Source organism: Hippichthys cyanospilos, chromosome 8 (genome assembly GCF_059441005.1).
Source record: "Hippichthys cyanospilos isolate Australia breed blue-spotted pipefish chromosome 8, RoL_Hcya_1.0, whole genome shotgun sequence".
NCBI lineage: Eukaryota > Metazoa > Chordata > Actinopteri > Syngnathiformes > Syngnathidae > Hippichthys > Hippichthys cyanospilos.
In genome coordinates, this window is record NC_142376.1 from 16,265,339 (window position 1) to 16,288,811 (window position 23,473).

A 23,473-nucleotide genomic window follows, 5' to 3' on the forward strand; every position below is an offset into this window, starting at 1 on the left:
GATGAAATTAAATAACATTTTAAAAACTAGCCATAATGTCAAGTGTAAAATGGTAAGCTCGTTTGATAGAAAGAAAAAAAAACAAGAATCTTGTTTGTAAGTTGATTTAAAAAAAAAAGAAAAAAAATGAACTTGTTCAAAGCTTTTGTTGCTTTTGTTGAGCTTTTGTTGCTCCATTGTTTGTATTTAAAATAATCATTCAGAGTCAACTCCACCAAGATGTTTTTAAGAGCATGGTATTAGCTTCATAAAACCAAACTCTTCTGATTTTATGCTTGCATCACATACCACAGCTTGAGTCCTGAATCTTTTTGCTGCTAACTTATCATAGACTATCATATCATAAACTGTGTCCCCTTTAAACGAAATAGCTGTTATCAGGCGTCAGATAAATGATAATAAGCAACGCCTAAAGAGAAACAATGTTCTATTTCTCATGAAAGATTTATGAATTTCCGCTACAGTAAGTTGTGCTTGAGAAGGATTCCACGCAAAGACAGCTCTGTCATCAATGTGCTGTCCAAGCCATAATGAGAAATCTTAAACTGAGAAGAAAACGTCTTCAGGAAAATTGTGTCTGCTTTCTCAGTGTGTGCTGTGGCATCTTGCTGCTGGGAGCATTTCTACAGGAGGACTGCACAGTTGTGACTTATGCTAATTGAGGCGCTTTCTTCCAGCTGTTCAAGACAAAGATATACATATGCAAGCACACGGAGGACATCAAGTTAGAGAACGCTGGAGGCCCCCTGTTATGCACAACAGAGTTATTCCATGTACTGTAAGCGGAGCTTTGATGTAACCTATCCCAGTATATTCAAAAGCCATGTGCACTTCCAAGTCTGTTGCAATTCAAGATTCTGAACAATTTTCCACTGATCACATATCATGCATGCTCCTCAACAGCGATCAGAGCAATTACATGTTTTCCTAACTATTCAGTGTTAATCAATTTTCTAAGCGAAAACCTAAAATCATAATAGTAGCTTTAAATCAGGGTGTACAAAAAGAACATTTCTCTCTTGTACTGGCTAAACAGACATTTTGTCAAGATGGGGTGTATTTACACTAACATAAAATTAAAATATGATGAACAAAAAATGACAAACAATGAATAACAGGCAATGCCTGTGGCCCCAGAAGCAGTTTTCTGCAAATGGACAATGTGATGTTGCGTAGGCGTCTGCGCACTGATTGGCTAAAAATTGGTTTTGCCCTGTTGATAGGTCACAAGGCTAAAATGAGCATGGAATCTAGAAACTGTCACTGTGTGAATACTAAAACACAATGGTCGTGCCACTCTGACAAAAAGCTGAAATAAACAGGGCCACTCAGGTGTAATGCAGCCAGGAAGGATTGACATATCCAGCAGAAGGGATATGCTGGGCCCTTATTAAAGCATTTCCAAGCCAACTCTACCAAAACTTTATTTGTGTGAGGGCTTAATTCATTTGTATTTTTTTTTTGTGTGTGTGTGTCTATTTGAGCTTGTATTTGTGTGTATTGTATATGAATTGTGCAGGGGTGATGTGTGATGTAATCACTTTATCATGGTAATAGAATTTGAATTTCATCATCTCTCTTTAATTTAAGGGCATTTATTCATTTTGTCAGTTGGATGCCTTGCATCCAGGGTGGCCTTTTCCTTACCCGTGTTCATTGATCAGAAAACTCATCTAATTAAAAAAAAAAACAAAAAAAAAAACAAGAATTATCTATTGAGGTGTAACTGTAGTTTCTCGTCAGGCAGGATAGCATGGCTCTATAAAGAGAAGACAAACTGCAGGAGTATAAAAAAACTATCCCTTTATGTCAGCCTTTGCCTTTGACAAACTCCTCTGTGTGTTTGACAGCATCATAACTGTCAAACTGATTCCATAAATATGTAACACAAAGATCAACATGCAAGGTAAACGGTGTTACTGTCACTCCTTTTTGGAGTCAGTGACAGATACTGGCATTTTGACGCTGAGATGCGGAAGTCAAGCAAGAGATGCATAATGCACCACCTGAGAGCTGTGTTTAAGAGACCGTGTGTGTTAAATTATATTACGAATTCAATTAGGGACAAAGTTGTGGTTTTTAAAATCCCACTGTATATCAACCCATCAACTTTAAATACTGCTTGGCCTCATTATGGTTGTAGTTCACTGAAGCTTGGGCTAATTGTCTGCAATCAAAGCAATAGTTTTCAAAATCAATTTCAATTTAACTCTGGTTTTACTTTGCCTTTCACTTGTCATTGATAGCAACTTGAAACGATAAACACACTGCTTCACCCAATGAGTGAGATCCTTGATCATTGAAGCTTCAGTTTTTATTAAATGATGATTAGAACAATTTAATTGGGGATGTGTGTCATAATAAAAGCTAAGATTGGCCTGACAAAATATTTACAAGTGTATATACTCATGGTAAGTGCTCACGACTGGCGAGTAAAATAGCAGTTCAACCTCAAAATAAATAGTTTGATTGTGTCTTCTTCTGTTTCCCTTTGATTTTGATTCCCTAGTAAAAAAGAAAATACAGATAAGTTGCACTGGACTATAAACTACAGGGTTCAAAACATGAGGAAAAAAAGTAGAGGCTTATAATATGAAACATATGGTAAACTTAAAAAAAAGGGTAATCAAAGCAAATTAATAAAAGTTCCCAAAAGATACTATCCTTAACATGTTACTTGCAAGTTACTTCAAAACGGTTATGCATTATTTATTATTTATTACTGTCATTTGAAAGTAATTAGTTACAATATTAATGTATCTAAAATTCTAAAAGGTAATGCAGTACTCTACTATTGCATTACTTTTACATTACTCTCACCAACATAACCGGGCATATGGATTTGCCATTTAAAATGGAGATCATTACGCTGACTACACATCCAGTGGAAGGTTGGCTTAAGCCTAAAAAACAGCACAAATCGTTTGATCTGCATTGTATTGTAAACCTTTAAAGACATGACAAAATACAGATTCTTTTTTATGTATTTTAATCCCTTTATTTCTTAGCTTCACAGCAAAGTTATGCATTGTTTATGTTTTAGAAGTAAACTATTAGTGCATTCCACAATTTAAATGTTAATATTCAAATTCTTGTTCAGTCGACCTAGTAGGGACAGACGTTTTAGTGGGGCTAATGTTAGCAGCGAGGCCACTTCATCGTTATTGTATTTAATGAATTGTTAAACATGAGTTTTTCTATGCTTCATCTTGGTACACATTGACCACAACTATTTATAGGCTATTATTAATAGCAATTGTAGAGTGAAAATTAGCGTTAGCTTACCTTGTCAACATTACTAGTTGCGACAGCGCTCTTAATGACAAGGTTCCCAAATGATGGTGAACCGACTATGAAAAGCGGCAGCATATCTCCTAACTAATCTTCTAACCCTATGATGTCAAAGTGTCATCCCTCAGCGAGAGAGCGCAATCCTACATGTGTTTTCTTTTTGCTAATTTCACGTTACTATGGCACAGCTCTAAATGTGTGGACAACTCTTTAGGTGTCATGCACAAAGTGCACGTAACTAATACATTTTTTTTTTGTCTTTATATCTGTTGAACTGAAAGTAATGGGTGTATGTCCATCTTGTGTATGTATTCAACATAATCAACCTGTCGTCTGCTGCCACCACATTCATCTCTGCTGTAGTAGATACTAACATCAGCAAGTAAACATTTTGCCCCGGACTTTTGTCCTTCGATCTTGCGGTGTTTTTGGAGAATTTTGGGAAAAAAACAAAATAAAACAAAACAAAACAAAACAAAAAACACCACCTTCAGGCTAAAAATGCAATGTAATGTGTTGCGTTACTCTGATTTATAATGAGTACAATAGTACTATTTTTCATAATGCATCATGCATCATAATAATTACATTATTTTTGTAATGCTTTACTCTCAACACTGTCATCATTGCCTTTTGTGAATACACATCAGACAACATTTTCCAACATGGCAAATAAGTACAGGATTGCGCTTTCTCATTCAGTCAGTATTGCTAACGTAATTTCACCAGATGGCTTCAAATGTCAAGCGTCCTCCAGCAGGGAGCTGTAGGGCAAATATTTGGACTTGATATCATTGCTGGTTTTCAGGCTCCCTGTGGTCTGACATAGTGACAAAAATAAATATGAAACACCACGATTAAAAGGGAGGAGTAGCTGCCCTGTTTTGGAACAGTGCTATGCCTCACATCACATCTTTTCCCTTAAAAACACCCACTCACTATTTTACATGTTTTATTACATAACTGCAGTAAGAGGAAGTTTTTCAAACAGTATAAACACAATACAACTTGAGCAATGCTCAGCCATATCATCCGAGTAAATCCGATTAATAAAATATGTTTCTGGTTCTGTCCTGTAAAAGTTGCATTTAAATTTTGGCCACTTGGAAATTGTAATGGGGTTCTCTTAAAGAATCACTAGTTACATACCACTCTGAAATGAACATTTTCTAAGCTAATAGTATTTGTCGAACTATAAGGCACATTGCATTATGAGGCGGAGTCTCAATAAACAATTTTTTAAAAATTCAAAAATTTTGATTCAAAATATATTTTTTTTAATTTCAGGTGTATCTGGACTTCAGCACCTATGATTTTTAAAAGTCAATACATACTATACAGCGTTTGAAACACAAATGTCAAGAAAATACAAAGATTTTGAGAAACAACTGTCTCGACAGTTCATTTCTGTGTTAAACTTCAAAGGAATTGTCCATGTGTATATGTAGTCAGGAATGCCATAAGCCAGGTTGTAATCATGTGGTTACTGTATGTAGTATCTTACAGTGCTTACTGTATGTGAGGATATTTCAGAAAATGACAAAGTTGTTACGACGTTATTATGACGTTAAAGCCTTGAAAAATAAACAATGGACAGAGCAGTGATTGAAGTAGATTTACAGCAGTCAATCCGGGACAGTACAGCAGGTCTTTCTTACTTTGTGTAGTTTTACGAGGCTTGGCTTCATATAGCACTTGCCAAACGTGCGGAAGAGCTTGCCGAAACACAGGCATCCATCAACGACGGGCCTATGTGCCAGCTCAGGCTAAAAAAAGTTTCATATTCTGCTACACAACTACATGATGAACATAAGCATACAAAAAAAAAAAAAAAAAACACACTGAAAGTTTCCTCAAGAAGCACTTGTAACCATTATGAAATGCATTCCCTTTGCGTGAATGAAATTGGTCCATTTATGTGATCTAGTCTTATCTTTTGACCACTCAAACAACTTTATTCCTGTGAAAACAATGCATCGCCACACAGCGCTGGGTCATCCTTGGAATTTTGCTGAATATAAATGGCAAACAGCAGTACAATGGATGCCTGCCGACTCGGCCATCCTAGAAAAGATGTCACTGAAGATTACCAGAGATTTCCTAAGAAATACAATTTCTAATTAAGAACCTCCTAAGGTTGCATTAAAAAAAGAACATAAATCATCAAGGACAAGAGACACCCACAAAACGATCTGTTTGAACTGCTGCCATCAGCATAATCTACAGGAGCCTGAGGGCCAGGACTGCCAGGTTGGCAAACAGCTTCTACCCCACAAGTCATCTGGAACAAACCCTAACCCTAACCCTAACCTAACCTTCTCTCAAACACTAATCTGCCTCTTACTGCATGTATGAATAATATTTTACACAAATATTTTTTACTAAATAATATTTTGCACCATATTTTTAGCACCATTGTTTCTGTTTTTTGTTTAAGTGCTATTAATTTACTTAGTCGATTATGGAATGTAGTGTGCCGCTTGGGAAGTGAACAGAATAAGAATTCCATTGTGTGGTATGATAAACTATAAATATGACAATAAAACTCTTGAATCTTACTTCAAATCGTTTTAGCTGTTAGTATTGCTCAAGATGTGGTTGACCATGCGCTCCACATATGGACTAGCTTCCATAAGGTTTCAAAAGCTGAAAGAAGGTTACGTTTCGTGTACGCGGAATAATTTGACTTGGCCCTGTTTCCAAATGTGGTCCGAATCAGAAATCCCCTTCAGTGGCTTTAACTTGCACAGACCCCCCCGCATTTTATGACCTGCACACTGGGATTTAGTTCACCAAATAAAACTTTTTGATTGATTTCTTTTCTTCTCCATTTGAGGTGGGAATACAAAGCATTTTATTGACGGGGCTTTGACAAACTGCTGAGGTGTTTAAGTGAATATTGGCTTTTCTGTTTGTCTATGACAGCGTCCATCTTCATTCAGATGCCTTAAATCTGCTTCAGAACCTATTGGAAATGAATCTTTTACTACACACCTTCCATTACTCCCCTTCTCATAAAAGCCGGGCCATCTTTTATCTGAAAAGATGACATTTCCATTATGGTCTGCCAACATCTTACTGCCGCCCTGTGAGTTGTGGGGCTTGGGAAGAACGACGTTGACCAACCCATCAACAACAGCAGCAGGATCTCGCTCAGCTAGATTAAGCGAGCTCACTGTACGATTCCTCATCGAGATCCCACAGTCATCTCTTAGTCCCGTTTGTTTCCATTCTCTTGTTCTTAAACGTTAAACAAAACACAAAATCTAAAACAAAACAAAAAAATCCAAATGACAATTGACAGAGAAAGGCAAAACCTTGCCACCAGGGGAAGAGAGAACATGACTTTGTAGTTTGATCAAATGAACGAGCTGTCAAACTAGCAACAGTTTTGGTCCAAACAGATTTGGGTTACAATGCTCTAGTCTACAGCATTGAATGATATCATTAAAATTGACAGCCAGTACCTCAGGTGAACCTTGCTTTTTGGAAATGGGAATATCTCACGTTTGTAAAGAACACAGAGAACAAATATGTTTTTTAAGTGATACTTTGAAGCTTTTCATCTGTATTTAAGACATTGCTGCCACGAATGAGGATGCAGCTCTCCAGTGTGTGTGGGTTGACAATGTCTCCAGTTCAAGTCTGAGCATCACTGAGATATACATACACTACACACCTCAGACTGCTGTCCAGTTTGGTATTCCAAGTGATGGATGAAATATGAATTGGTTTTAATTGATCGCTTAAGATCTTTCCAGACTCTAAGCAACTGAATTGATTTTCACATGCTATTTACTTTCACATTTATAATGCTGAGCTTGTATTTGTTTATCAGATGAATCAGATTTGTCGCTTCCTACATTCTGCAGGATTCATTTTCTTTGCCTTTTCTATTTGTGCCTGACACATTTCTACCCATTTATCGAAGGGCTTTGGGGTAAAACCTCTTTCCTATCATGATCTCATCAGCCCCGGATCCTTGACCTTTGTCCTTCGCTGTAAATGTCAGCTTTCTTTACGAGGCCTGTGATGGGTTTATTGAACAGGTCACACACGCTGATAGACATACACACGCATGCACGCGTATAGACGAACACAAACTTATGGATGCACACACACACACACACGCACACACACACACACACACACACACACACACACACACACACACACACGCGCACACACACAAATACACACCGTCCTTCATTGTATGAACAGTACATGCATGCACGGCCATAGAATGTGCCTTCACGGGCAAATATACCTTTGATTTCAGGGACATCCACTAGACATTCACAGCCCACATTGGTCGATGGAATGAGATCCCATCACCTTCTACGGAACCAGCACAAATAATAGGATTTCATGGGGACTGATATTGCTTTCAGTAAAGCCTTACGGGCTGTTAGGCTTCATGGAAACTGTGTCGTGTAATTGAGGCTGTGCCGATTCAAGCAGTATTAACGAGTGAGAAAAAAAAAAAAAATTAACAAACAACCCAGAGATCTCAGCCATTCTCTGGAGTTTGTGTCTATATTGTGGGTTCTAAAAGAAAACTACAGTCAGGCTTAATATGGTAGCATGTAGTTGTCCTGCATTGCATTGCATCCCAGGCTTTTACTTCTAGCCATGTCTTATAAAATGGCTGAGTGATAGGAGTTCAACTACTACAACTATGACACGAAACACTATAGCAGTTTAGCTCTTGTGAGGGGAGTGAACGCCTAGTGATGGGAAGGACGTCATAAAAGTAAAACATTTTGCTCCTATACTTCTTTTTATCTCCTTAAATTCACCAGGACAAAATCTGTACATGTCAAAATCACATGAGAATGTAGAAATGATTCAGTTAAGCACGACAAAGTGGGACTTCCACCCAGTTGAAACCAGACTTTGATCAAAGGACCGTTTGAACTACACTTCAGAATTCAGATTACCTTTTGCTTTTTTTCTTATACCATTAAACATTGTGATTAGTGATGCATGAACCAGAAATGAAGCATATTTGCATCATTACAAATTGATGTACCGTACAATTGCGCTAAACGTGACAATAATAAAGAGAACATAATCAATAAGTATATTATTGTGTTTATTCTTTATGTAGAGAATCTTTAAAGAACATATAACCTGGCCACTGCATGTCCATCAATCATTACCAGTGAGCCGTTCAAAGGAAAATTCACTTAGTCTATTACCTTCTGAATAATTATCCATTCCACATTCCTATACGTTTAATGCCCGTACTAATACTTGTTAATTGAAAAGAAAAAAAAAATCTGCATATCCTGGTTATTAGACACAAATAACTGAAACACAAAAAACATCTCAATTAAAAAGCAAAAAAAACACAAATATTAGTTTTTATAAAAGCTTTTAAATGCATCGTTTCTATTATTATTTTTTTATTTTAAATTCAACAAATTTCCTGATTATATGACTATCCACATTAAACCGCAATATGAAAAAAACAGCATTCTATCATATCAAACACTAACCAGAAACATGTTACAAGCAAGGGGTACAGGGTGTCCCCAGCCTACTGACCATAGACAGCTGGGCTAGGCACCCGCAAGCCAGAGACCTTAGGGAGGAGAATATGGATGCGTGGATGTTTTCACTTTTACTATTTTTGTGTTTTGTCAATTGTACAGTTGTTCACAATAGTAAAAATGTTAAAGTGTTTGTAGTCAACTAGATTTATGGTTATGGCATATCTTAGGGTTAGGAAATCAGCTGGAAAAAAATGGCGCTTGATCAGTGTTTTAGAGCAAATAGTATTTGACGTAGATGTTAGACATGAGGAACAAATGTTGATGTACACCGATAACCAGTCAGCATCCAACAAACAATTACAGTACTGAATAGAATGAATAATGAAGAGAAAAGAAAAAACACAAATGCCCACAGTTCTTTTGGCAATCACATATTCCACTTCATTTCATGGCATCTGCTTCTCATCACTCTGTGCCACCACAAGACTTTATAAATTGTTCAAGTCCTTACACTATCTTCACACTTGATCTTTCCTTCTGCCTTCAACTTATCATTTGCCTCGTCTTTAGGTCATTATCAGTTATCTCACAAGAGAAAGGTACCGGTTATAAAGGGCAAACACGCTTAAAGAGCCCAGCATCACTTTGTCATTTTGTTTCTCCCAACCCACTTTTTTTTTTGTCTTTTGATGTTTTTATTTGTGGCTTCAGACTTTATCAAGAAGATGGCCCCAAGATGAGCCCCCAAGTGTTCTTTATGGTGACATAGTGTGTCTGTCAGTCTTCATCAACTATTTCTTCTCATCCCTGTGAGCTGGAAGCCTTTCAATAAGGCTGAGGTCTCTTGAAAAATGTCAGCCTTCCACCTTTATGCACAGTTGTAGTTCAACATTCAAATACACACAATGTAAGCATCAATTCAAAAAATAAATAAGATTAAAAAATAGATGTGGCTTCCATGTCATATATGATTAACTCTGTTTCACAGCTAGAAGATATTACTGCCTGAAGAGGTACAGAATTTTGTCTGCCATCTGTTTTACAATGATGATGTAGTCGAATGTTCCGTGCTTATGACATGACATGTTTATAATCTACAGCAGCTATTAAAATTTCATGGAGTAGTATCAATAAAATGACTTGGTTGATGAAGTTTGTGAGTTCATGAAGTGGGCGTTTACATATTAAAAAGTAAACACACAGTCTAGATTGCTGACTGACTGGCTGTGTGGGCTTTTGTTGCTATTGACCAAATAAGCAATTGTGGGCAATGCCGGCGCCTAAAAGTGGTTACATCCCAGATACATTTCCATATAAATAAGAGCCTGTAATGGACAAGAAATGACTTCAGATTAGGCACGGGGGGGATATGAGACTAATTGTGAAGGCAGCATGTGGAGACTGCAAAAGAGCCGAAATACACTTTGAATAAATGGCTTGTATAACTTGAATTTCTGATCAGAGAGATTGATGCGTCATTGTTTACGACAGATTTAAAAAGTGACTTGTTTTAATCTGTGAGTTAACTTCAAGGGAGTCTCATCTGAGGCCACAGTATTCCCACAACAATTTTCTCCATCTTTTATAGACCCTCTCATAAGACATGAGACTACTTCACAAACTATACTGGTAAATTAAAGAGCTAAGCAGAGGCAGCTACTTCAAGCATAACTGATTTAATAGACCAAGTGAAGGGAGGCGACAATGACGGTAAAATGAATTAGACCTACTTGCTCTTTTAATTACTATTGTCAAGGTGTTGACTTTGTCTTTGTTGAACAAACAGACCAAAAGATCATTCACACCAAGGAACATGAAGAAGCAAATGAAGTTATAAAATTTAAGAGTTACTATTCGGTGGTGCATTTACTGCAATATTAAAGACAACTTCAGCATTTCTGTTGTGTCCAGGGACATGGAGCGATCCACTGCTGACAAACTGATTTTAAAGGGGTCATGTATCCATGGCTGCTTGTCTCACTCTTAACTGACGATTTAAAAAAAGAACACTTTAATTGTCTTTGTCGTCACGCCAAGCTGTTCTGCAGGATTTATTTAAGACGCCTAATTTCATGACCTTATGCATTCACAAAATGTGTTCCTTTGACAAGGCCACACACTCAAACACATTCAAGAAACACACTCAAGAAAACGGCTGCAATCATTTCTTCAAGTATTTCTGGACTGTTACTAGACAGAGTGGCCAAGTTGCTAACTTGGCAACACCGAGTAGGCTAGGTAGAATAACTCCTGTAAGTTTGCAGACATGGTTCAAACTACATATCAACAAACATTATTTAAATTGCACATTGTAAAAAAAAAATACACACACAACACATTTAGACAAATTCAAATCAACCAACCATCTGGATGGGTCACATGATCTTTATTCCTGGTGCATTTAAAATGAAAATATTCAAATGTTTGTTTGTAATTTTTTCCGAATTTGTAATAAATGGTAGCAATGAAGGCTACTGAACCCATTATTCATAATAGTTGACAATGTGGTGCCATGAAAATTTCTGCTGACTATGTAAAACACTCTCCAGAAGCTCAATATGTTTTAAGACCTGAAACATTTCCCAGCTCAACAAACACCAGCAAAAAAACAGTTACAGTGTACATTCTACACACTATAGTGCCGTATCTCAGATCTATAGCTTCTTCCTGCTACTCATTTCGTCTTAATGTTTTATGAGATCGTGTGGTTTCTGGGTGAAGGCAATTTGTAACGATAGAAGATGGTTGCTTGGTGCCATAAGAAGGCTAGAAGACATGATCTCAGGAGGAGGAAAAACAACTAACTTATGTGGAGCTGGATATTTCCCTGAAAATCCCCCATTGTGAAATGATTCAAATAACGTATATCAAAAATAACATGTAATTGAAAGAACACGATTGTTTTACAGCAACTGTGTTTGCAGAGGTGAAAATTCTGACATCGGCATCTAAAACAAACACTAAAAACAGTTGCTCCATATCAGAGATCACGAAAACGTCTTGAAAGTGAGAGCTACTTTGGTACTGAGTAAGCTGAATTACTACCAGTTTATGTAAAGGCCAGTGTTGGGAGTAATGCATTCAAAAAGTGATGTAAATAGTGAAATGTATTATGTTTTGCTGTAATGTGGTAGTGTAATATAGTACTTGTTACATCTTAGAGAATGCAGTGTTTCTCAATCATATTTTACCAGCCCCCCCCCTAGAAAAGAGAAAACTTTTTGCCCCCCCCCCCTTCAGTCGATGCACTGACTATAAATGAGATTATTATTGATGAACATTTTTTAAGTATACATACACATGTATCCAACAGAAAAACGCAATAAACACAATATAAATCAACTTTCAACAACCGTTAATTAGTTTTATCGCGTTTATTCGGGTTACAGCTTAGTCTAAAACGGAAAAAAAGAAGCAAGTGCACCAAAGTGCCTGAAACCAAAAAAAATGATGAAAATTATTACTTTATTGCAATTACATTCAACATGATAAAAAAAAAAAAAAAAAAAGTCTTTTTTCTGGGATCATCCACGCCCCCCCCCCCCTGGCACCACCGCCCCACTACTTGAGAAGCACTGGAGTAATGTATGCATTACAATGCATTGTTAAGAAGAATATAATAGTTAGGTGCACTTTGTGTGCGACACCTAAAGAGCAGTCCATTGTACCAAATAGGACCAGTAATTTTATTATACACCAAGAGAGGTGCCATAGTAACGTGAACTTAGCAAAAAGAAAACACGCGGTGGTCGCTGTCTTGCTGAGGGTTTCCACTTCCACCTCAAGAGCTTAGGAGATTCCTTAGGAGTGTGTCGTACATCGAAGGTATGCTGCCGCTTCCCGCAGTGGAGTCATCAACATTTGAATACCTTGAATACCTCATAAATAATGCATTACAGTTTTGAAGTAACTTGCCCAACACTGGTGAAGACACTGCTCATGTCAATGATTCCTCACAATATTTAAAAACTGTAGTAAATATGTAAATACAAACATAATATGTGTATACTTGTACAAATTATAATAAATCATGTAATTATTTTAGTAAAATTTCTAGAAATACACAATGTCTTATCACTTGTAAGCTATTTGTAGAACAGGCCTGCGGGCTACTCATGTGATACTGGGGGGCTATCTGGCCGCGGGCACCACGTTGGTGACCCCTACTCCATATGTTTCGTCTTGCTTATTGGAAACACAGCCAGAAGAGGGTTCTGAATGGTTGCTTAAAGTTGTCAAAAAAGAACCACATTCGCTTTTAAGAAGTAGAGTGGGTGAGGTGAAGAAACACTTTTTTTGGAAAACAGCAGACTGTAAAAGTTCCCTTGGTTGTTTTACCTCATACTTGAGTAGGTAGGCGCTCAAAACACCCAATTATTTGAATTGAAACAAAGTCAGATTTATATTAAATAGCCCCTTTACGTGAAATTCTTTTGAGTCGGAATCAGTCAGGAAAAAAATATCAGAATCACAGACTTGAGAGGCCACATAAGTGACGGTCTCTGACTCACTAACCACTTCACAGCACAAATGGTTTGCCAAGTACACAGTACAGACAGTGTACCGTTTCACCAGGGTGTAGTTTTTCACCATTTTCAGGTAATTAAGGGCAGGTAATACAAAATAACTTCAAAAAAATGATTGCACTGTATTGGTTGCTGTCATCAAATTTGCGTCAGAGGCTTCTAGCTGCAACATTAAATGTGTAATTAATTATAAAACATTATAGAAAAATAACTACAATGAAGAAATCCTTAAAACAAGTTAACATGGCAATGCCAGTTAGAGGCATTGCACAAAAATGCATTTGGAGTTAGCATGTAGCTGTTGTTCAGTCTGGTCTGCTGCAACGGAGCAAAATAAATGGATGCTATATTTATCTCACCCCGAGGGTGGGGGCAGCTGTGTCAAAAGTCAACTGCTGTGTCCATTTCATGCTGTGGTGCTTTAATCTCTCTAAAATAAATATATAAAATACATATGCAAAGGTGTCATGACAATGGATCATATACGCCAGTTCAATTTACAGAAAAGCAACTATGAGTTGTGTGAGGCTGTGTCGATACAAACCAAATTTGCGCTTCAATTTGTAAAAAATAAATAGAATGTCAATGCTCTTAACCTTGTAACCCACACATGAGTGAATGACCATTTCATGCTGTGGTGCTTTAATCTCTCTAAAATAAATATATAAAATACATATGCAAAGGTGTCATGACAATGGATCATATACGCCAGTTCAATTTACAGAAAAGCAACTGTGAGTTGTGCGAGGCTGTGTCGATACAAACCAAATTTGCGCTTCAATTTGTAAAAAATAAATAGAATGTCAATGTTCTTAACCTTGTAACCCATACATGAGTGAATGACAAGCGGGCTAAAAGTGTAATAAGGACAGACGACGAAATCAAATTTCCTTCATGTTATCCGCGGCAATATTGCCAATCCCATAACGTATTGAAGCTCAGCTTTGAGAATGACGTACTACACACACTGTGATTTGTAACACTAATAAAACAGAAGGCACATCATTGTCCTGCACTCTGAAACACACACATACATGTAGGTAACGCTCTCTCTCTCACACACACACACACACACACACACAGTCATCTCTTTTCATGGACCACTTGGATTCATCATGGCAAAGAGCTTGAACAAATTGAGAAATGATTGGAATTGAAAGATGAGTAATGGCAATTCTAACGCTGTCCCCTCGCAATATGGAGATGATGAGATTTGATTCTTTGAGGTCAGGTAACATCATCCGAGGTAAGTGGCTCCTCTGACAAGGACTAAAAGGATGGGATGTGATTCATGCTCGCACTCGCGTTTGTACCATGTTTGCTCACACCTACTGCAAAAAAATCAATACAATACACGTGTCATTTGCATACAACTAAATCCTAAGGCTGAGCATTACAGTTCAACGACTTTATTGTACATGAAGCACATAACCAGCGTATGAGTAAAAGTGTCATCTGCCAGGTTTATGTGCGTGCATCATCACAGAGGGACTAAATGAGGTCAGTGAAGCTCCCCCATCCGTTCCTTTCGCTGCTGTCTCCTCGACATGGTCAGCTTTAAACTCACCATTATGTTGGCATTAGCATAGTCTCGTAAAAGTCATTCTCTGAAAACTGATAATGACCACAACACAGCAATTTTGCTGAAGCTGGTAATTGTGAAAAGAGGTGAAATCAGAGATTAAAGAGACAATGCATCTGGTTACATGCTATAAATGCTTTTAATGTGCAATGCCAATTGGCTGTATTGATTTTTCTGATTTATTATAGTTAAATGAGAGTGGGCAAACAAAACAAGACTAAAAAGGCCATTTTACTGAAATTACCTAAACTTTCAACCCACAATGTGTATTGGCAAGCAGAAGGAATGGCATTGTTGGTAACAATAAATGTCTAAAAGTAAAACTAAAAGAAAAGATAACATCTGCAACTCAGTATTGGGTACGGGGTCACTGATCCTTGCATATATACAAATTCAACCATGGACAAACCGCAACCTCAAATGTTCAAATCTGGAAACAGGGTTTTCAGAGCATAACATACAGTACTGCTACTTTTACCAGTTATACTGTATTGTTGGTTTTAGTGAACGACACACAATATGGCATCATTGTAAAGCTGCTGAAGCTGTATCATAAAACGTATCCCATACAATACATGCCCCATTCCTGAATGTATTCACAAAATTTCTAGCAGCTATTGCATGCAGGTCTGCAGTAAGCATGGGAAGTAATTGCTGGATCTGAAGCGTCAACATGAGGAGAAAGTAGGAATAAGATCCATTCCCTTTGCAGGTATGTTTAATAGGTGCATTGGGGATAGCATGAAAATGTCTGTCTCCAGGGGCGCACAGATCCCCTCTAGGTAACGACCACACCTCAGCATCAAATCTGAATCCGCTGTCATCATCCGGTCAACATTCAGCACCAATTGTGCATGTTGTACTGAGAAACTCAAACTTTCCATCTCACACATAGAGCTTCGCATGCATTTGTCATGGTTATGTATCGCCCTCAAGCTATTTCTTCTGATTAATAGAATACAGAGTGAGAATTGAAATTACAGTAAAATTGCGATACACGAGAGGGAGAAAATCCTCTTTCTGGTAGACAGCTCAAGAGAACCAAGGGGAGCAATGCTCCAGCAGAGAAGTCATTATTTCTCCAAGATCCCCTCTCATCTATGGAATACATTAACTTCACAGTACATTGTCTTAGCCTTAGTGCCTTCATTGCTTGTTTTTTAAAGTCTTGTAGGCAATTAGAAGAAACGGATCGAAGACAGTACTTGGAATAGTCCCCAACCCCCTACACAGAGATTTGAGAGCTGGCACAAAACAAGCTTGGTTGGCCCCTTAGGACCCCGCATGAAAATAAGGAGAGGCTCCAGTAGTGCTCGTCAGCACTGCTCACTGACAGCAATACATACACACACATATGTGTATATATATATATATATATATATATATATATATATATATATATATATATATATATATAATACCTTAAAAATATTAGCAAGGGAAATCTGCTTCGACAACTCGAGCCAAAAACTACAATTAACATTTTAAACACGTAGGGTTCGATTCTCTCGTTTTGCACCGGAGTCTTGTGCACCTTTCACCTTTGCACGTTCTCTCATTCAGACACAACCCACCTATGCGAAACCCGCCAGTTTGTGCACAACCACAAAAGAGCCATGACTCATTCAAGTCTGAGGTCACTGGTAAATCATGGAGCATGGAGTTTTTCTGTGACTGAGTTAATACCATTCAAATCCATTTGAAAACCATAGCATACTCTAAATCAGGGGTGTCAAAAGTATTGGCCGCGAGTGGCCAGCGAGGTGGTTGAATCCGGCCCTTGATGTCTCAAAATGAATAGGAGAGAACCCATTAGTCCACTCTCCTATGAAATTATATTTGTGGCACAATCGAGAACGAGCAATTAAAGATTTTGAGCGAGCAAGAATAGATTTTGAGCACAGAAAATAATATAGAGCGAGTGAGAATTGATTTTGACCACAGAAAAAACTATGGGGCTAGCCAATCAGAGCTAGCAAAAGTATATTGATTGACTGCTCGGTCTCCAATCAGATTTCTCGTTGTATTCACCTGGAAAAAGCAAACGAGATTGCGTCAACACAGACTTAGGCGGGAGAAGGTGAACTTCTTTAGAAACAATGTATGAGCATCATTTTCAATATTATTAATATTACTGTTCTGTCCGCCCAAGTCGGTGTGATGCAATCACGTTTGCGCTTTCCGAGTGAACACATCAAGCAATCTTATTGTAGACCAGGGAGTCAATCAATTTACTTTTGCTAGCTCTGATTGGGTAGTTTTGTGGCACATTCGTAATGTGTGTGTCCAACTGAGCGCGCATAGAGGACACAACTCAAGCGAGCAGAGAGGTAGATGTTGAGCATGAGAAGGAGGGCTATTGTGAGCGGGCAAAATGTTTTTTCTGCGGCCAAAATTGTTCAAATTCTTATCTTTATGTGCTCAATTTTTTTTTTTCTGTGCTCAAAATCTGGATAGGCACCAGCAGGCCTGTGACCCTAATAAGGCTACGTGGGTATAGAGAATGGATAGATGGATATTGTTGGTATTTTTATTACCAAACCCATGAATATTATTATTATTATTATTATTATTATTATTATTATTATTATTATTATTATTATTATTATTATTATTATTATTATTATTGCGGAAAGAAAACAAACCACTGTTTTAATGGATTTTAAAACTAGTCATTCATTTTTGTTATGTACCGTAGACGCAATGACTGAATGAGAAAGTTAAACTTTTTATAGTTGTACAATTGTAAAAGCCCTCCAAAGGAAACAAGCAAGATTGTGACCCACAAGTTCTTGAAGGACTTTCTTATTTATTTTTTTTAAGCCAATGTTGAGTTATAGGCTCAATGAATCAAATGAATCTTATGCACATGGCATAATTACACAGTGCTTGTGCCATTTTAAACATGTAGACTTGGATGGCAGTATTCTTCAATTAAACAAGATCTGCATCTTGGGAAATAATCTTAATTGCATTCACAAAACAAGAAATGATAGATGTAGTGATTATAGTCAGTATCCAGTACACCCTGAATGCATAATGTTACTGCAGAGATTTATCATTTAAACATCTACTACCCAGGGTTTAGTTATCATGTATGGAGGGTGTTATAATACAATCTCAGGCTTGTTCGAGCAACCTGATGAAAACAGAGACAAGAGAAATTGAGCAGCCATATTAATCGACAAAAATGCTAAAACAAGATTTGAAACGCAGTTCTCCTTCCATTTGTGTTACAATGATGAGCCAGAGAAGTGTAATTGCTGTAAATTCGATGGCTCACAGATTTCACTGTCATTGCCTTTATCTGAAATGAAGAACAAGCGGTAGGATGAGTGATTTCTCTTGAGCTGCATTTTAAAAAATACTTTCCGCGTATTACACAGTGTTCCTTCTTTAAAAACAGTGCAAACTGAGATTGTGTCCTTCAAGGCCCAACGATTTTGCTGTCATTGTGAAATGGGAGTTTGTGATTCTGTATCTGAGGGGGGCTGGGCGTGGGATGGTGTAAATACTGAAATCTGGTCTAATCCCATCTCATAGAGCTAACAATACACTCCTCCTCCAAAGAGGAGTCAAGGTAACGAGGAAATAAAGGAGGTGAGGGGACCGGTGTGCCCATGGGAATTATTCTTGACTATGTTAGTTGGGAAAAAAATGCACTGGCTACAGTTAGGATTTTCTTCATTGTTAATAACACTGACAATAAACACTGACTGTGGTTGCAGAGTTTTAATTGTATTCCCAAACTTGACTGTTTGAAAAAGATTTATTCGGAATTTAGTAACTTCACATCTCTTGTCAAATTAAAAATACACTTTTCTCATTTTCTCTAACAAAGTGCCACACTCTCTCTGCCTACCAAAATACTGTGCATTAATGAATAATTACGTGGAAGCACCTGAAGTGACTGCTGATGCGAGAAGAGAAGGGATTCTCACAACCCACTGCACCCGCCTGTAGAACATGTCTTATCAACAATTTCTCTGTCAATTGAATGTTGCAACAAATAGACAACAAATGAATCGGCTGTAAGCCACAGTGGTTTTTCTGTCTGTGTTAAACACACCAAGACACCAAATTTAGATGGTATGTCCTCATTACTTTTACACGATAAAATTGGAGAAATCATGAATATGCATTATTTATATATGACTGTTACTTTGAAAAATGTCCATATCAATTTGTGGTCTTTGTTGGACCCCCGTTAACATACTCAAGTTTTTTTTTTGCGGTCGCATTGTAGAAATGTTTATCACCTGCCCTCAATGTTCAACTTTACTGCCAAGGTTTGTGACGCATATAACAAGCTAACCTGAATGTAGAAGGAAATGCACATATACACTGTAATTTGAAAAGTCTATTTACCCCCCACCCTCCAAGAAAAAAAAGCGCATCCGAGTGATTGTTCTGAGCCTATACTCCAATTCATATTCTTCTCGGTGTCTTGTTAGAGTGCCGGCATGACATTTGGAGATTAACGACGTGTGCATAACAGGTTGTCTCTTTTAAACTGGCTAGTTACCCTCAGATGAAGCGCTAATGCGCTGAAAATACCTTAGGCTTGGTGAGAATAATGGCCAAAATGCATTTCCACATGAGTGAGACAGACACAGACATTTTGTTTCCTCAGAACACGGCAGCTTTATGTCAATGCACAATGACTTTGTGTATGGGTGGACACCTGGTGCTGAGGCAAAACCAATTACACATTTGGGTGTTGGACTTTTCTATCTTCTGGTCATGCTTTTATGTATGGGGAGATAGCCTTCCTGCTTTCAGCATCGGCATTGTCAGTATGAGTGCGCTACCAGCAATACATGCGGTAGCCAGCTGACTTACAGTATTTTTCAGGACTATAAGTTGGCTGTAAAATGTTTTCAATTTGTCAAAAATCAACTGTGTGTTTTATGATTAGGTGCACCTTATGTATGATGAATTCAAGTTGAATAAAATTGGACTAATTTGCTCAACTTGTTTATTTCCCTTAAAATGTGTCTTAGCTAAATGCTGACCACTCAAACTCTGCTGCCTCTAATGGCAGATCCATAATACACTAAAAGGTGACGGAGAAAACAACTATATAGAAAGTAACAAACCAAAAACCCGGAATGAACTTAATATAAAAGGAACTAGAAGCAGAACTTGGGAAAGCAGGGATGCAACACTCAGGCAAAGGCAACTCGTTGAGTGACAACAACAACAGACTATGCTATGGCATCCAGTGGGCATTCAACACTTCCTGAAAGGTAAAACCTTTAAGAAATTTTAAAATAAAAAAAAGTTGTTATTTTTGAATTTTGAAGTTGTAAAGCCTTTTCATATAGAGAAAAACAACAATCAATTTTAAACCATAGACCAAATGAAGGTTGTTCAAGTGTGTCAATTTTCATTTTCTGAATTTTGTGACCGCACATCACATATACAGTAAAAACACTCCAATGTGTATTTCCCCTGCAATCTTACTAACATTGTTTTTAAAACGTGATAACTAGATAAATTATTTAAGAAGCGAATCTCTGTAGGTTGGCAGCTCTGTGAATGTGTTTTGTTAAACATTTTGATCTCAGGTTATTTATAAAGTTCTAAATGATACTAATGTAAACAAACTGTTATTGGAAATAGGGTGTTGAAAAGAAATGAAAAGAAACAGAGAATGATGTTTTTTGGGCTTTTTGTTGCTTTTTCTTGTTAGACCGAACTCACCAAACTGTGACCACAAAACCGAGTTACATCCCAAACTCAGAACTGTTGAACTGTGAACCGTTACACTTCTTAAATATGGACATTTTAAAAAACAGACCTGTTTTTTGAAAATGAACCTTAAAATGTGGTATGCCTTATGATACATAACAAACCAAAACCAAACATGGCATGTTCAAGTCAGAGATGCACAAAACTGGACCAACCATAATAAGTTCACATGATGCCTGAAAAAGCCTCAACATTTGAACAGTAAGTAGACATCTAGCAGCAATCTTTTCTTATGACACCAAAAGAAACGTTGCTTGGTCTAGAGGAAGTATGTTTGTCTACTTACGATGTGAAGTTTCAAGAAGTCTCCAAGACCAGAGGAGCTATCAACCCTCACCAGGACAGCATCCTTCAGGTGAGTGCTGAAGCCAATTGCTAGCCGATCCGCCCTTGTGCTGGGTCGGTCATTTGGTGGCCACGTGTATGTGATGATACCTCCATCTCGCCCAAATATGTACGTTGTTCCAGCTGGAGATGATAAAGTCAAACACAACACGTTAATGGAGTGTACTCATACAGATTCTTAGGATATTGGCAACACTTTCATAAGCACGAAGAGCCCTCATTTTGATCCGAGGGTTGGTCAGCTTCTGGCCTCCTCATAATACTTTCAATTTACTCAGGTTTGCGGTACCCCTCTTGAGGATAGAAAAGCATGTGAATGCTAGTGAGTGTGTAGTCATGTCCCTGTTGCCGAAGTAACTGGCATGCACAGTCATGTCTCTTGTGCTTCATTAGCAACCTCAAAGGCTGCGGCATTATTGACTGACTGGTCCAATTATGGCTTTGGTGACCTCCGCACCAGCTACTTCCTGCCTCCACAAATTACATTGTTGTCTTTAGGATACCATGAACACGACCTGGAAGATAGTGGAGTCGTTATAATTACCTTGCTACTCAGTGAGAGACCCCTGCGGCACGATGCCACTAATAGATGGGTGTGATCGCTTCTCAAATGATGAAGGAAGTGGTCAATTAAAAGACGGAGTCTGATCATGAGTGTAAATGGAGTAGTTTTGATGTTTGTCAGCATAGCATGTACATCTGTTTTGCCTGATGGTGTGAGTCAAGAGAAAGACAAAGAAGCACAATAGGGTTATGATCACACTTTTGTCATGTGTGGAGCTGTGTTGTGTCGCCTAACTGAGCAATGAGGAGAATGCTCGAGCAAGTGAGCGGATATGGTAATATTCATGGGGATAGCAAGATATCAGCCTGAGTCTGAACAATATATTATAAAGCAATGTGACTGCAGCATTTTCTTGTAAACTGGTTCACAAGGGTATAAAGGCTATCAGTAATTGTCACATTTATCCCTATATTACATTTTGTTTCATCTGTTTTTTCTCCATCATGAAGTAATAAAAGAGGGCCGTTTTGCTGACAACTTTGTTCTCATTTCCTCATTTTGGTCAATACGCTGTCATGCGTTAGCTAAAACAAATTGCAAGATCAATTAACAACAGTGTGATTAACAAATGATGGTAGGCCAGCAGCTCTGTGGCAGAATTTTTTTATTAGAGAGCATTCGATTTGCAAAGTATAATTAAATAAGCCTTAACGGCCATGTTCTCCATGTGGATTTAGTGGTTGGATGTCGTCTACAAATGAAAACGTATTGTGTAATAAATTTGCAAAGCCGTCATACTTTGTTTCCATGAAGCCTTACGGCTATATTGCTGAATACCAGTCTTGTTCCACTACTGCATGATGGCTGTTGGCCTCTTTACAGAGAAATTTCATGCTAGCAGTGTCTGAGAGTTTTCCTCGGAGCTACCAAACACTTGCTCCATGTTGCACATTATTATAATTAAGCTCTTCGAAATCATGTAAGGGTTTGCGTTCACATTACCCTCAAGCAGATATGTCCCATCTCTATCTCTTTATAAGATGTGACACTCACTTTAACCGCATGGCATTATATTGTGACCGCCATGAGCAGGCATGTTCCAACCCGGTCCTTGAGGGCTGCTATCCAGCATGTTTTTGATGTTTCTGTCTTTCCAACACACCTGATTCAAGACCAGCTCATCAGTAAGCTCAGCGGGAGCCTGATAACGATCCTGAACATTTGAAGTAGCTGCGTTGGACCACGGAGACATCAGAAACATGCAGGATAGCGACCCTAGAAGACCGGGTTTGGAAATGCCTTGCCAAGAGAAATACAACATTGTAATTGTAGCAGCGGACATAATCAACCAAAGGAATAAAAAGCAAGTCAAGAATCCAAACCTATTAAAATAACAAAACAAATATCATTCCAGTGAATATTTTGAAATAGACACTCCCATGAATTGTCTTAAAATAATAATAAACTCCTCAAGGAATTGCTGAAGATCAAATCACACAGGAAAGCATGGTTGATGTGCAAACCCACTGCTCTGCAGTAGCCTGAACCGTTCAATTTCTATCAAAAGTGTAACTGCTGTAATGAGAGTAACTGCAGTGGCTCTATATTTCTCATGTGTGCCTTTCGGCATGAAACACCCAGGCCAATATGTGTTTTTTTTTTTTTGTGAATTTACTGAATAGTCTTCTGGAGACTTTCCTTGCATGTTGTCTCTATTGTTTTACTTGATTACATGTACTGTCCTAAAGGATTAAAAACAAGTAAAGAATGCACAAACAAATGTCATCTTTAGTTTCTGTTAGAGAACTACTTAGTGTGCACAGTAAGTGCTTCAAGAGACCAAATAATTACAAGATCAATAAGTAATTAAGATGTATTGTGTTAGGGCACATATGTAAAAATCACGACCCGCGGATCAGATCCGGTCCACAAGAAGGTTTTCTCTGGCCCATGGAATGATATTGATTTATTA

The 23,473-nt window shown here is 37.8% G+C and overlaps 1 protein-coding gene across 19 annotated transcripts in view; it reads right to left on the reverse strand.

Moving 5' to 3' along the window:
- Positions 1 to 23,473, reverse strand: part of LOC148420331 (neurexin-1a-like) — a 231,673-nt gene that overhangs the window by 56,474 nt on the left and 151,726 nt on the right. For all 19 annotated transcript variants that reach the window (XR_015866291.1, XM_088420618.1, XM_088420624.1 and 16 more), the window contains one exon: positions 20,938 to 21,119. Coding sequence is in view for 18 of the 19 variants with exons in the window: in XM_088420618.1 (XP_088276744.1) it covers positions 20,938 to 21,119 (182 nt within the window). In the remaining variant the exon portion in view is untranslated. The remainder of the gene's footprint in view (positions 1 to 20,937; positions 21,120 to 23,473) is intronic.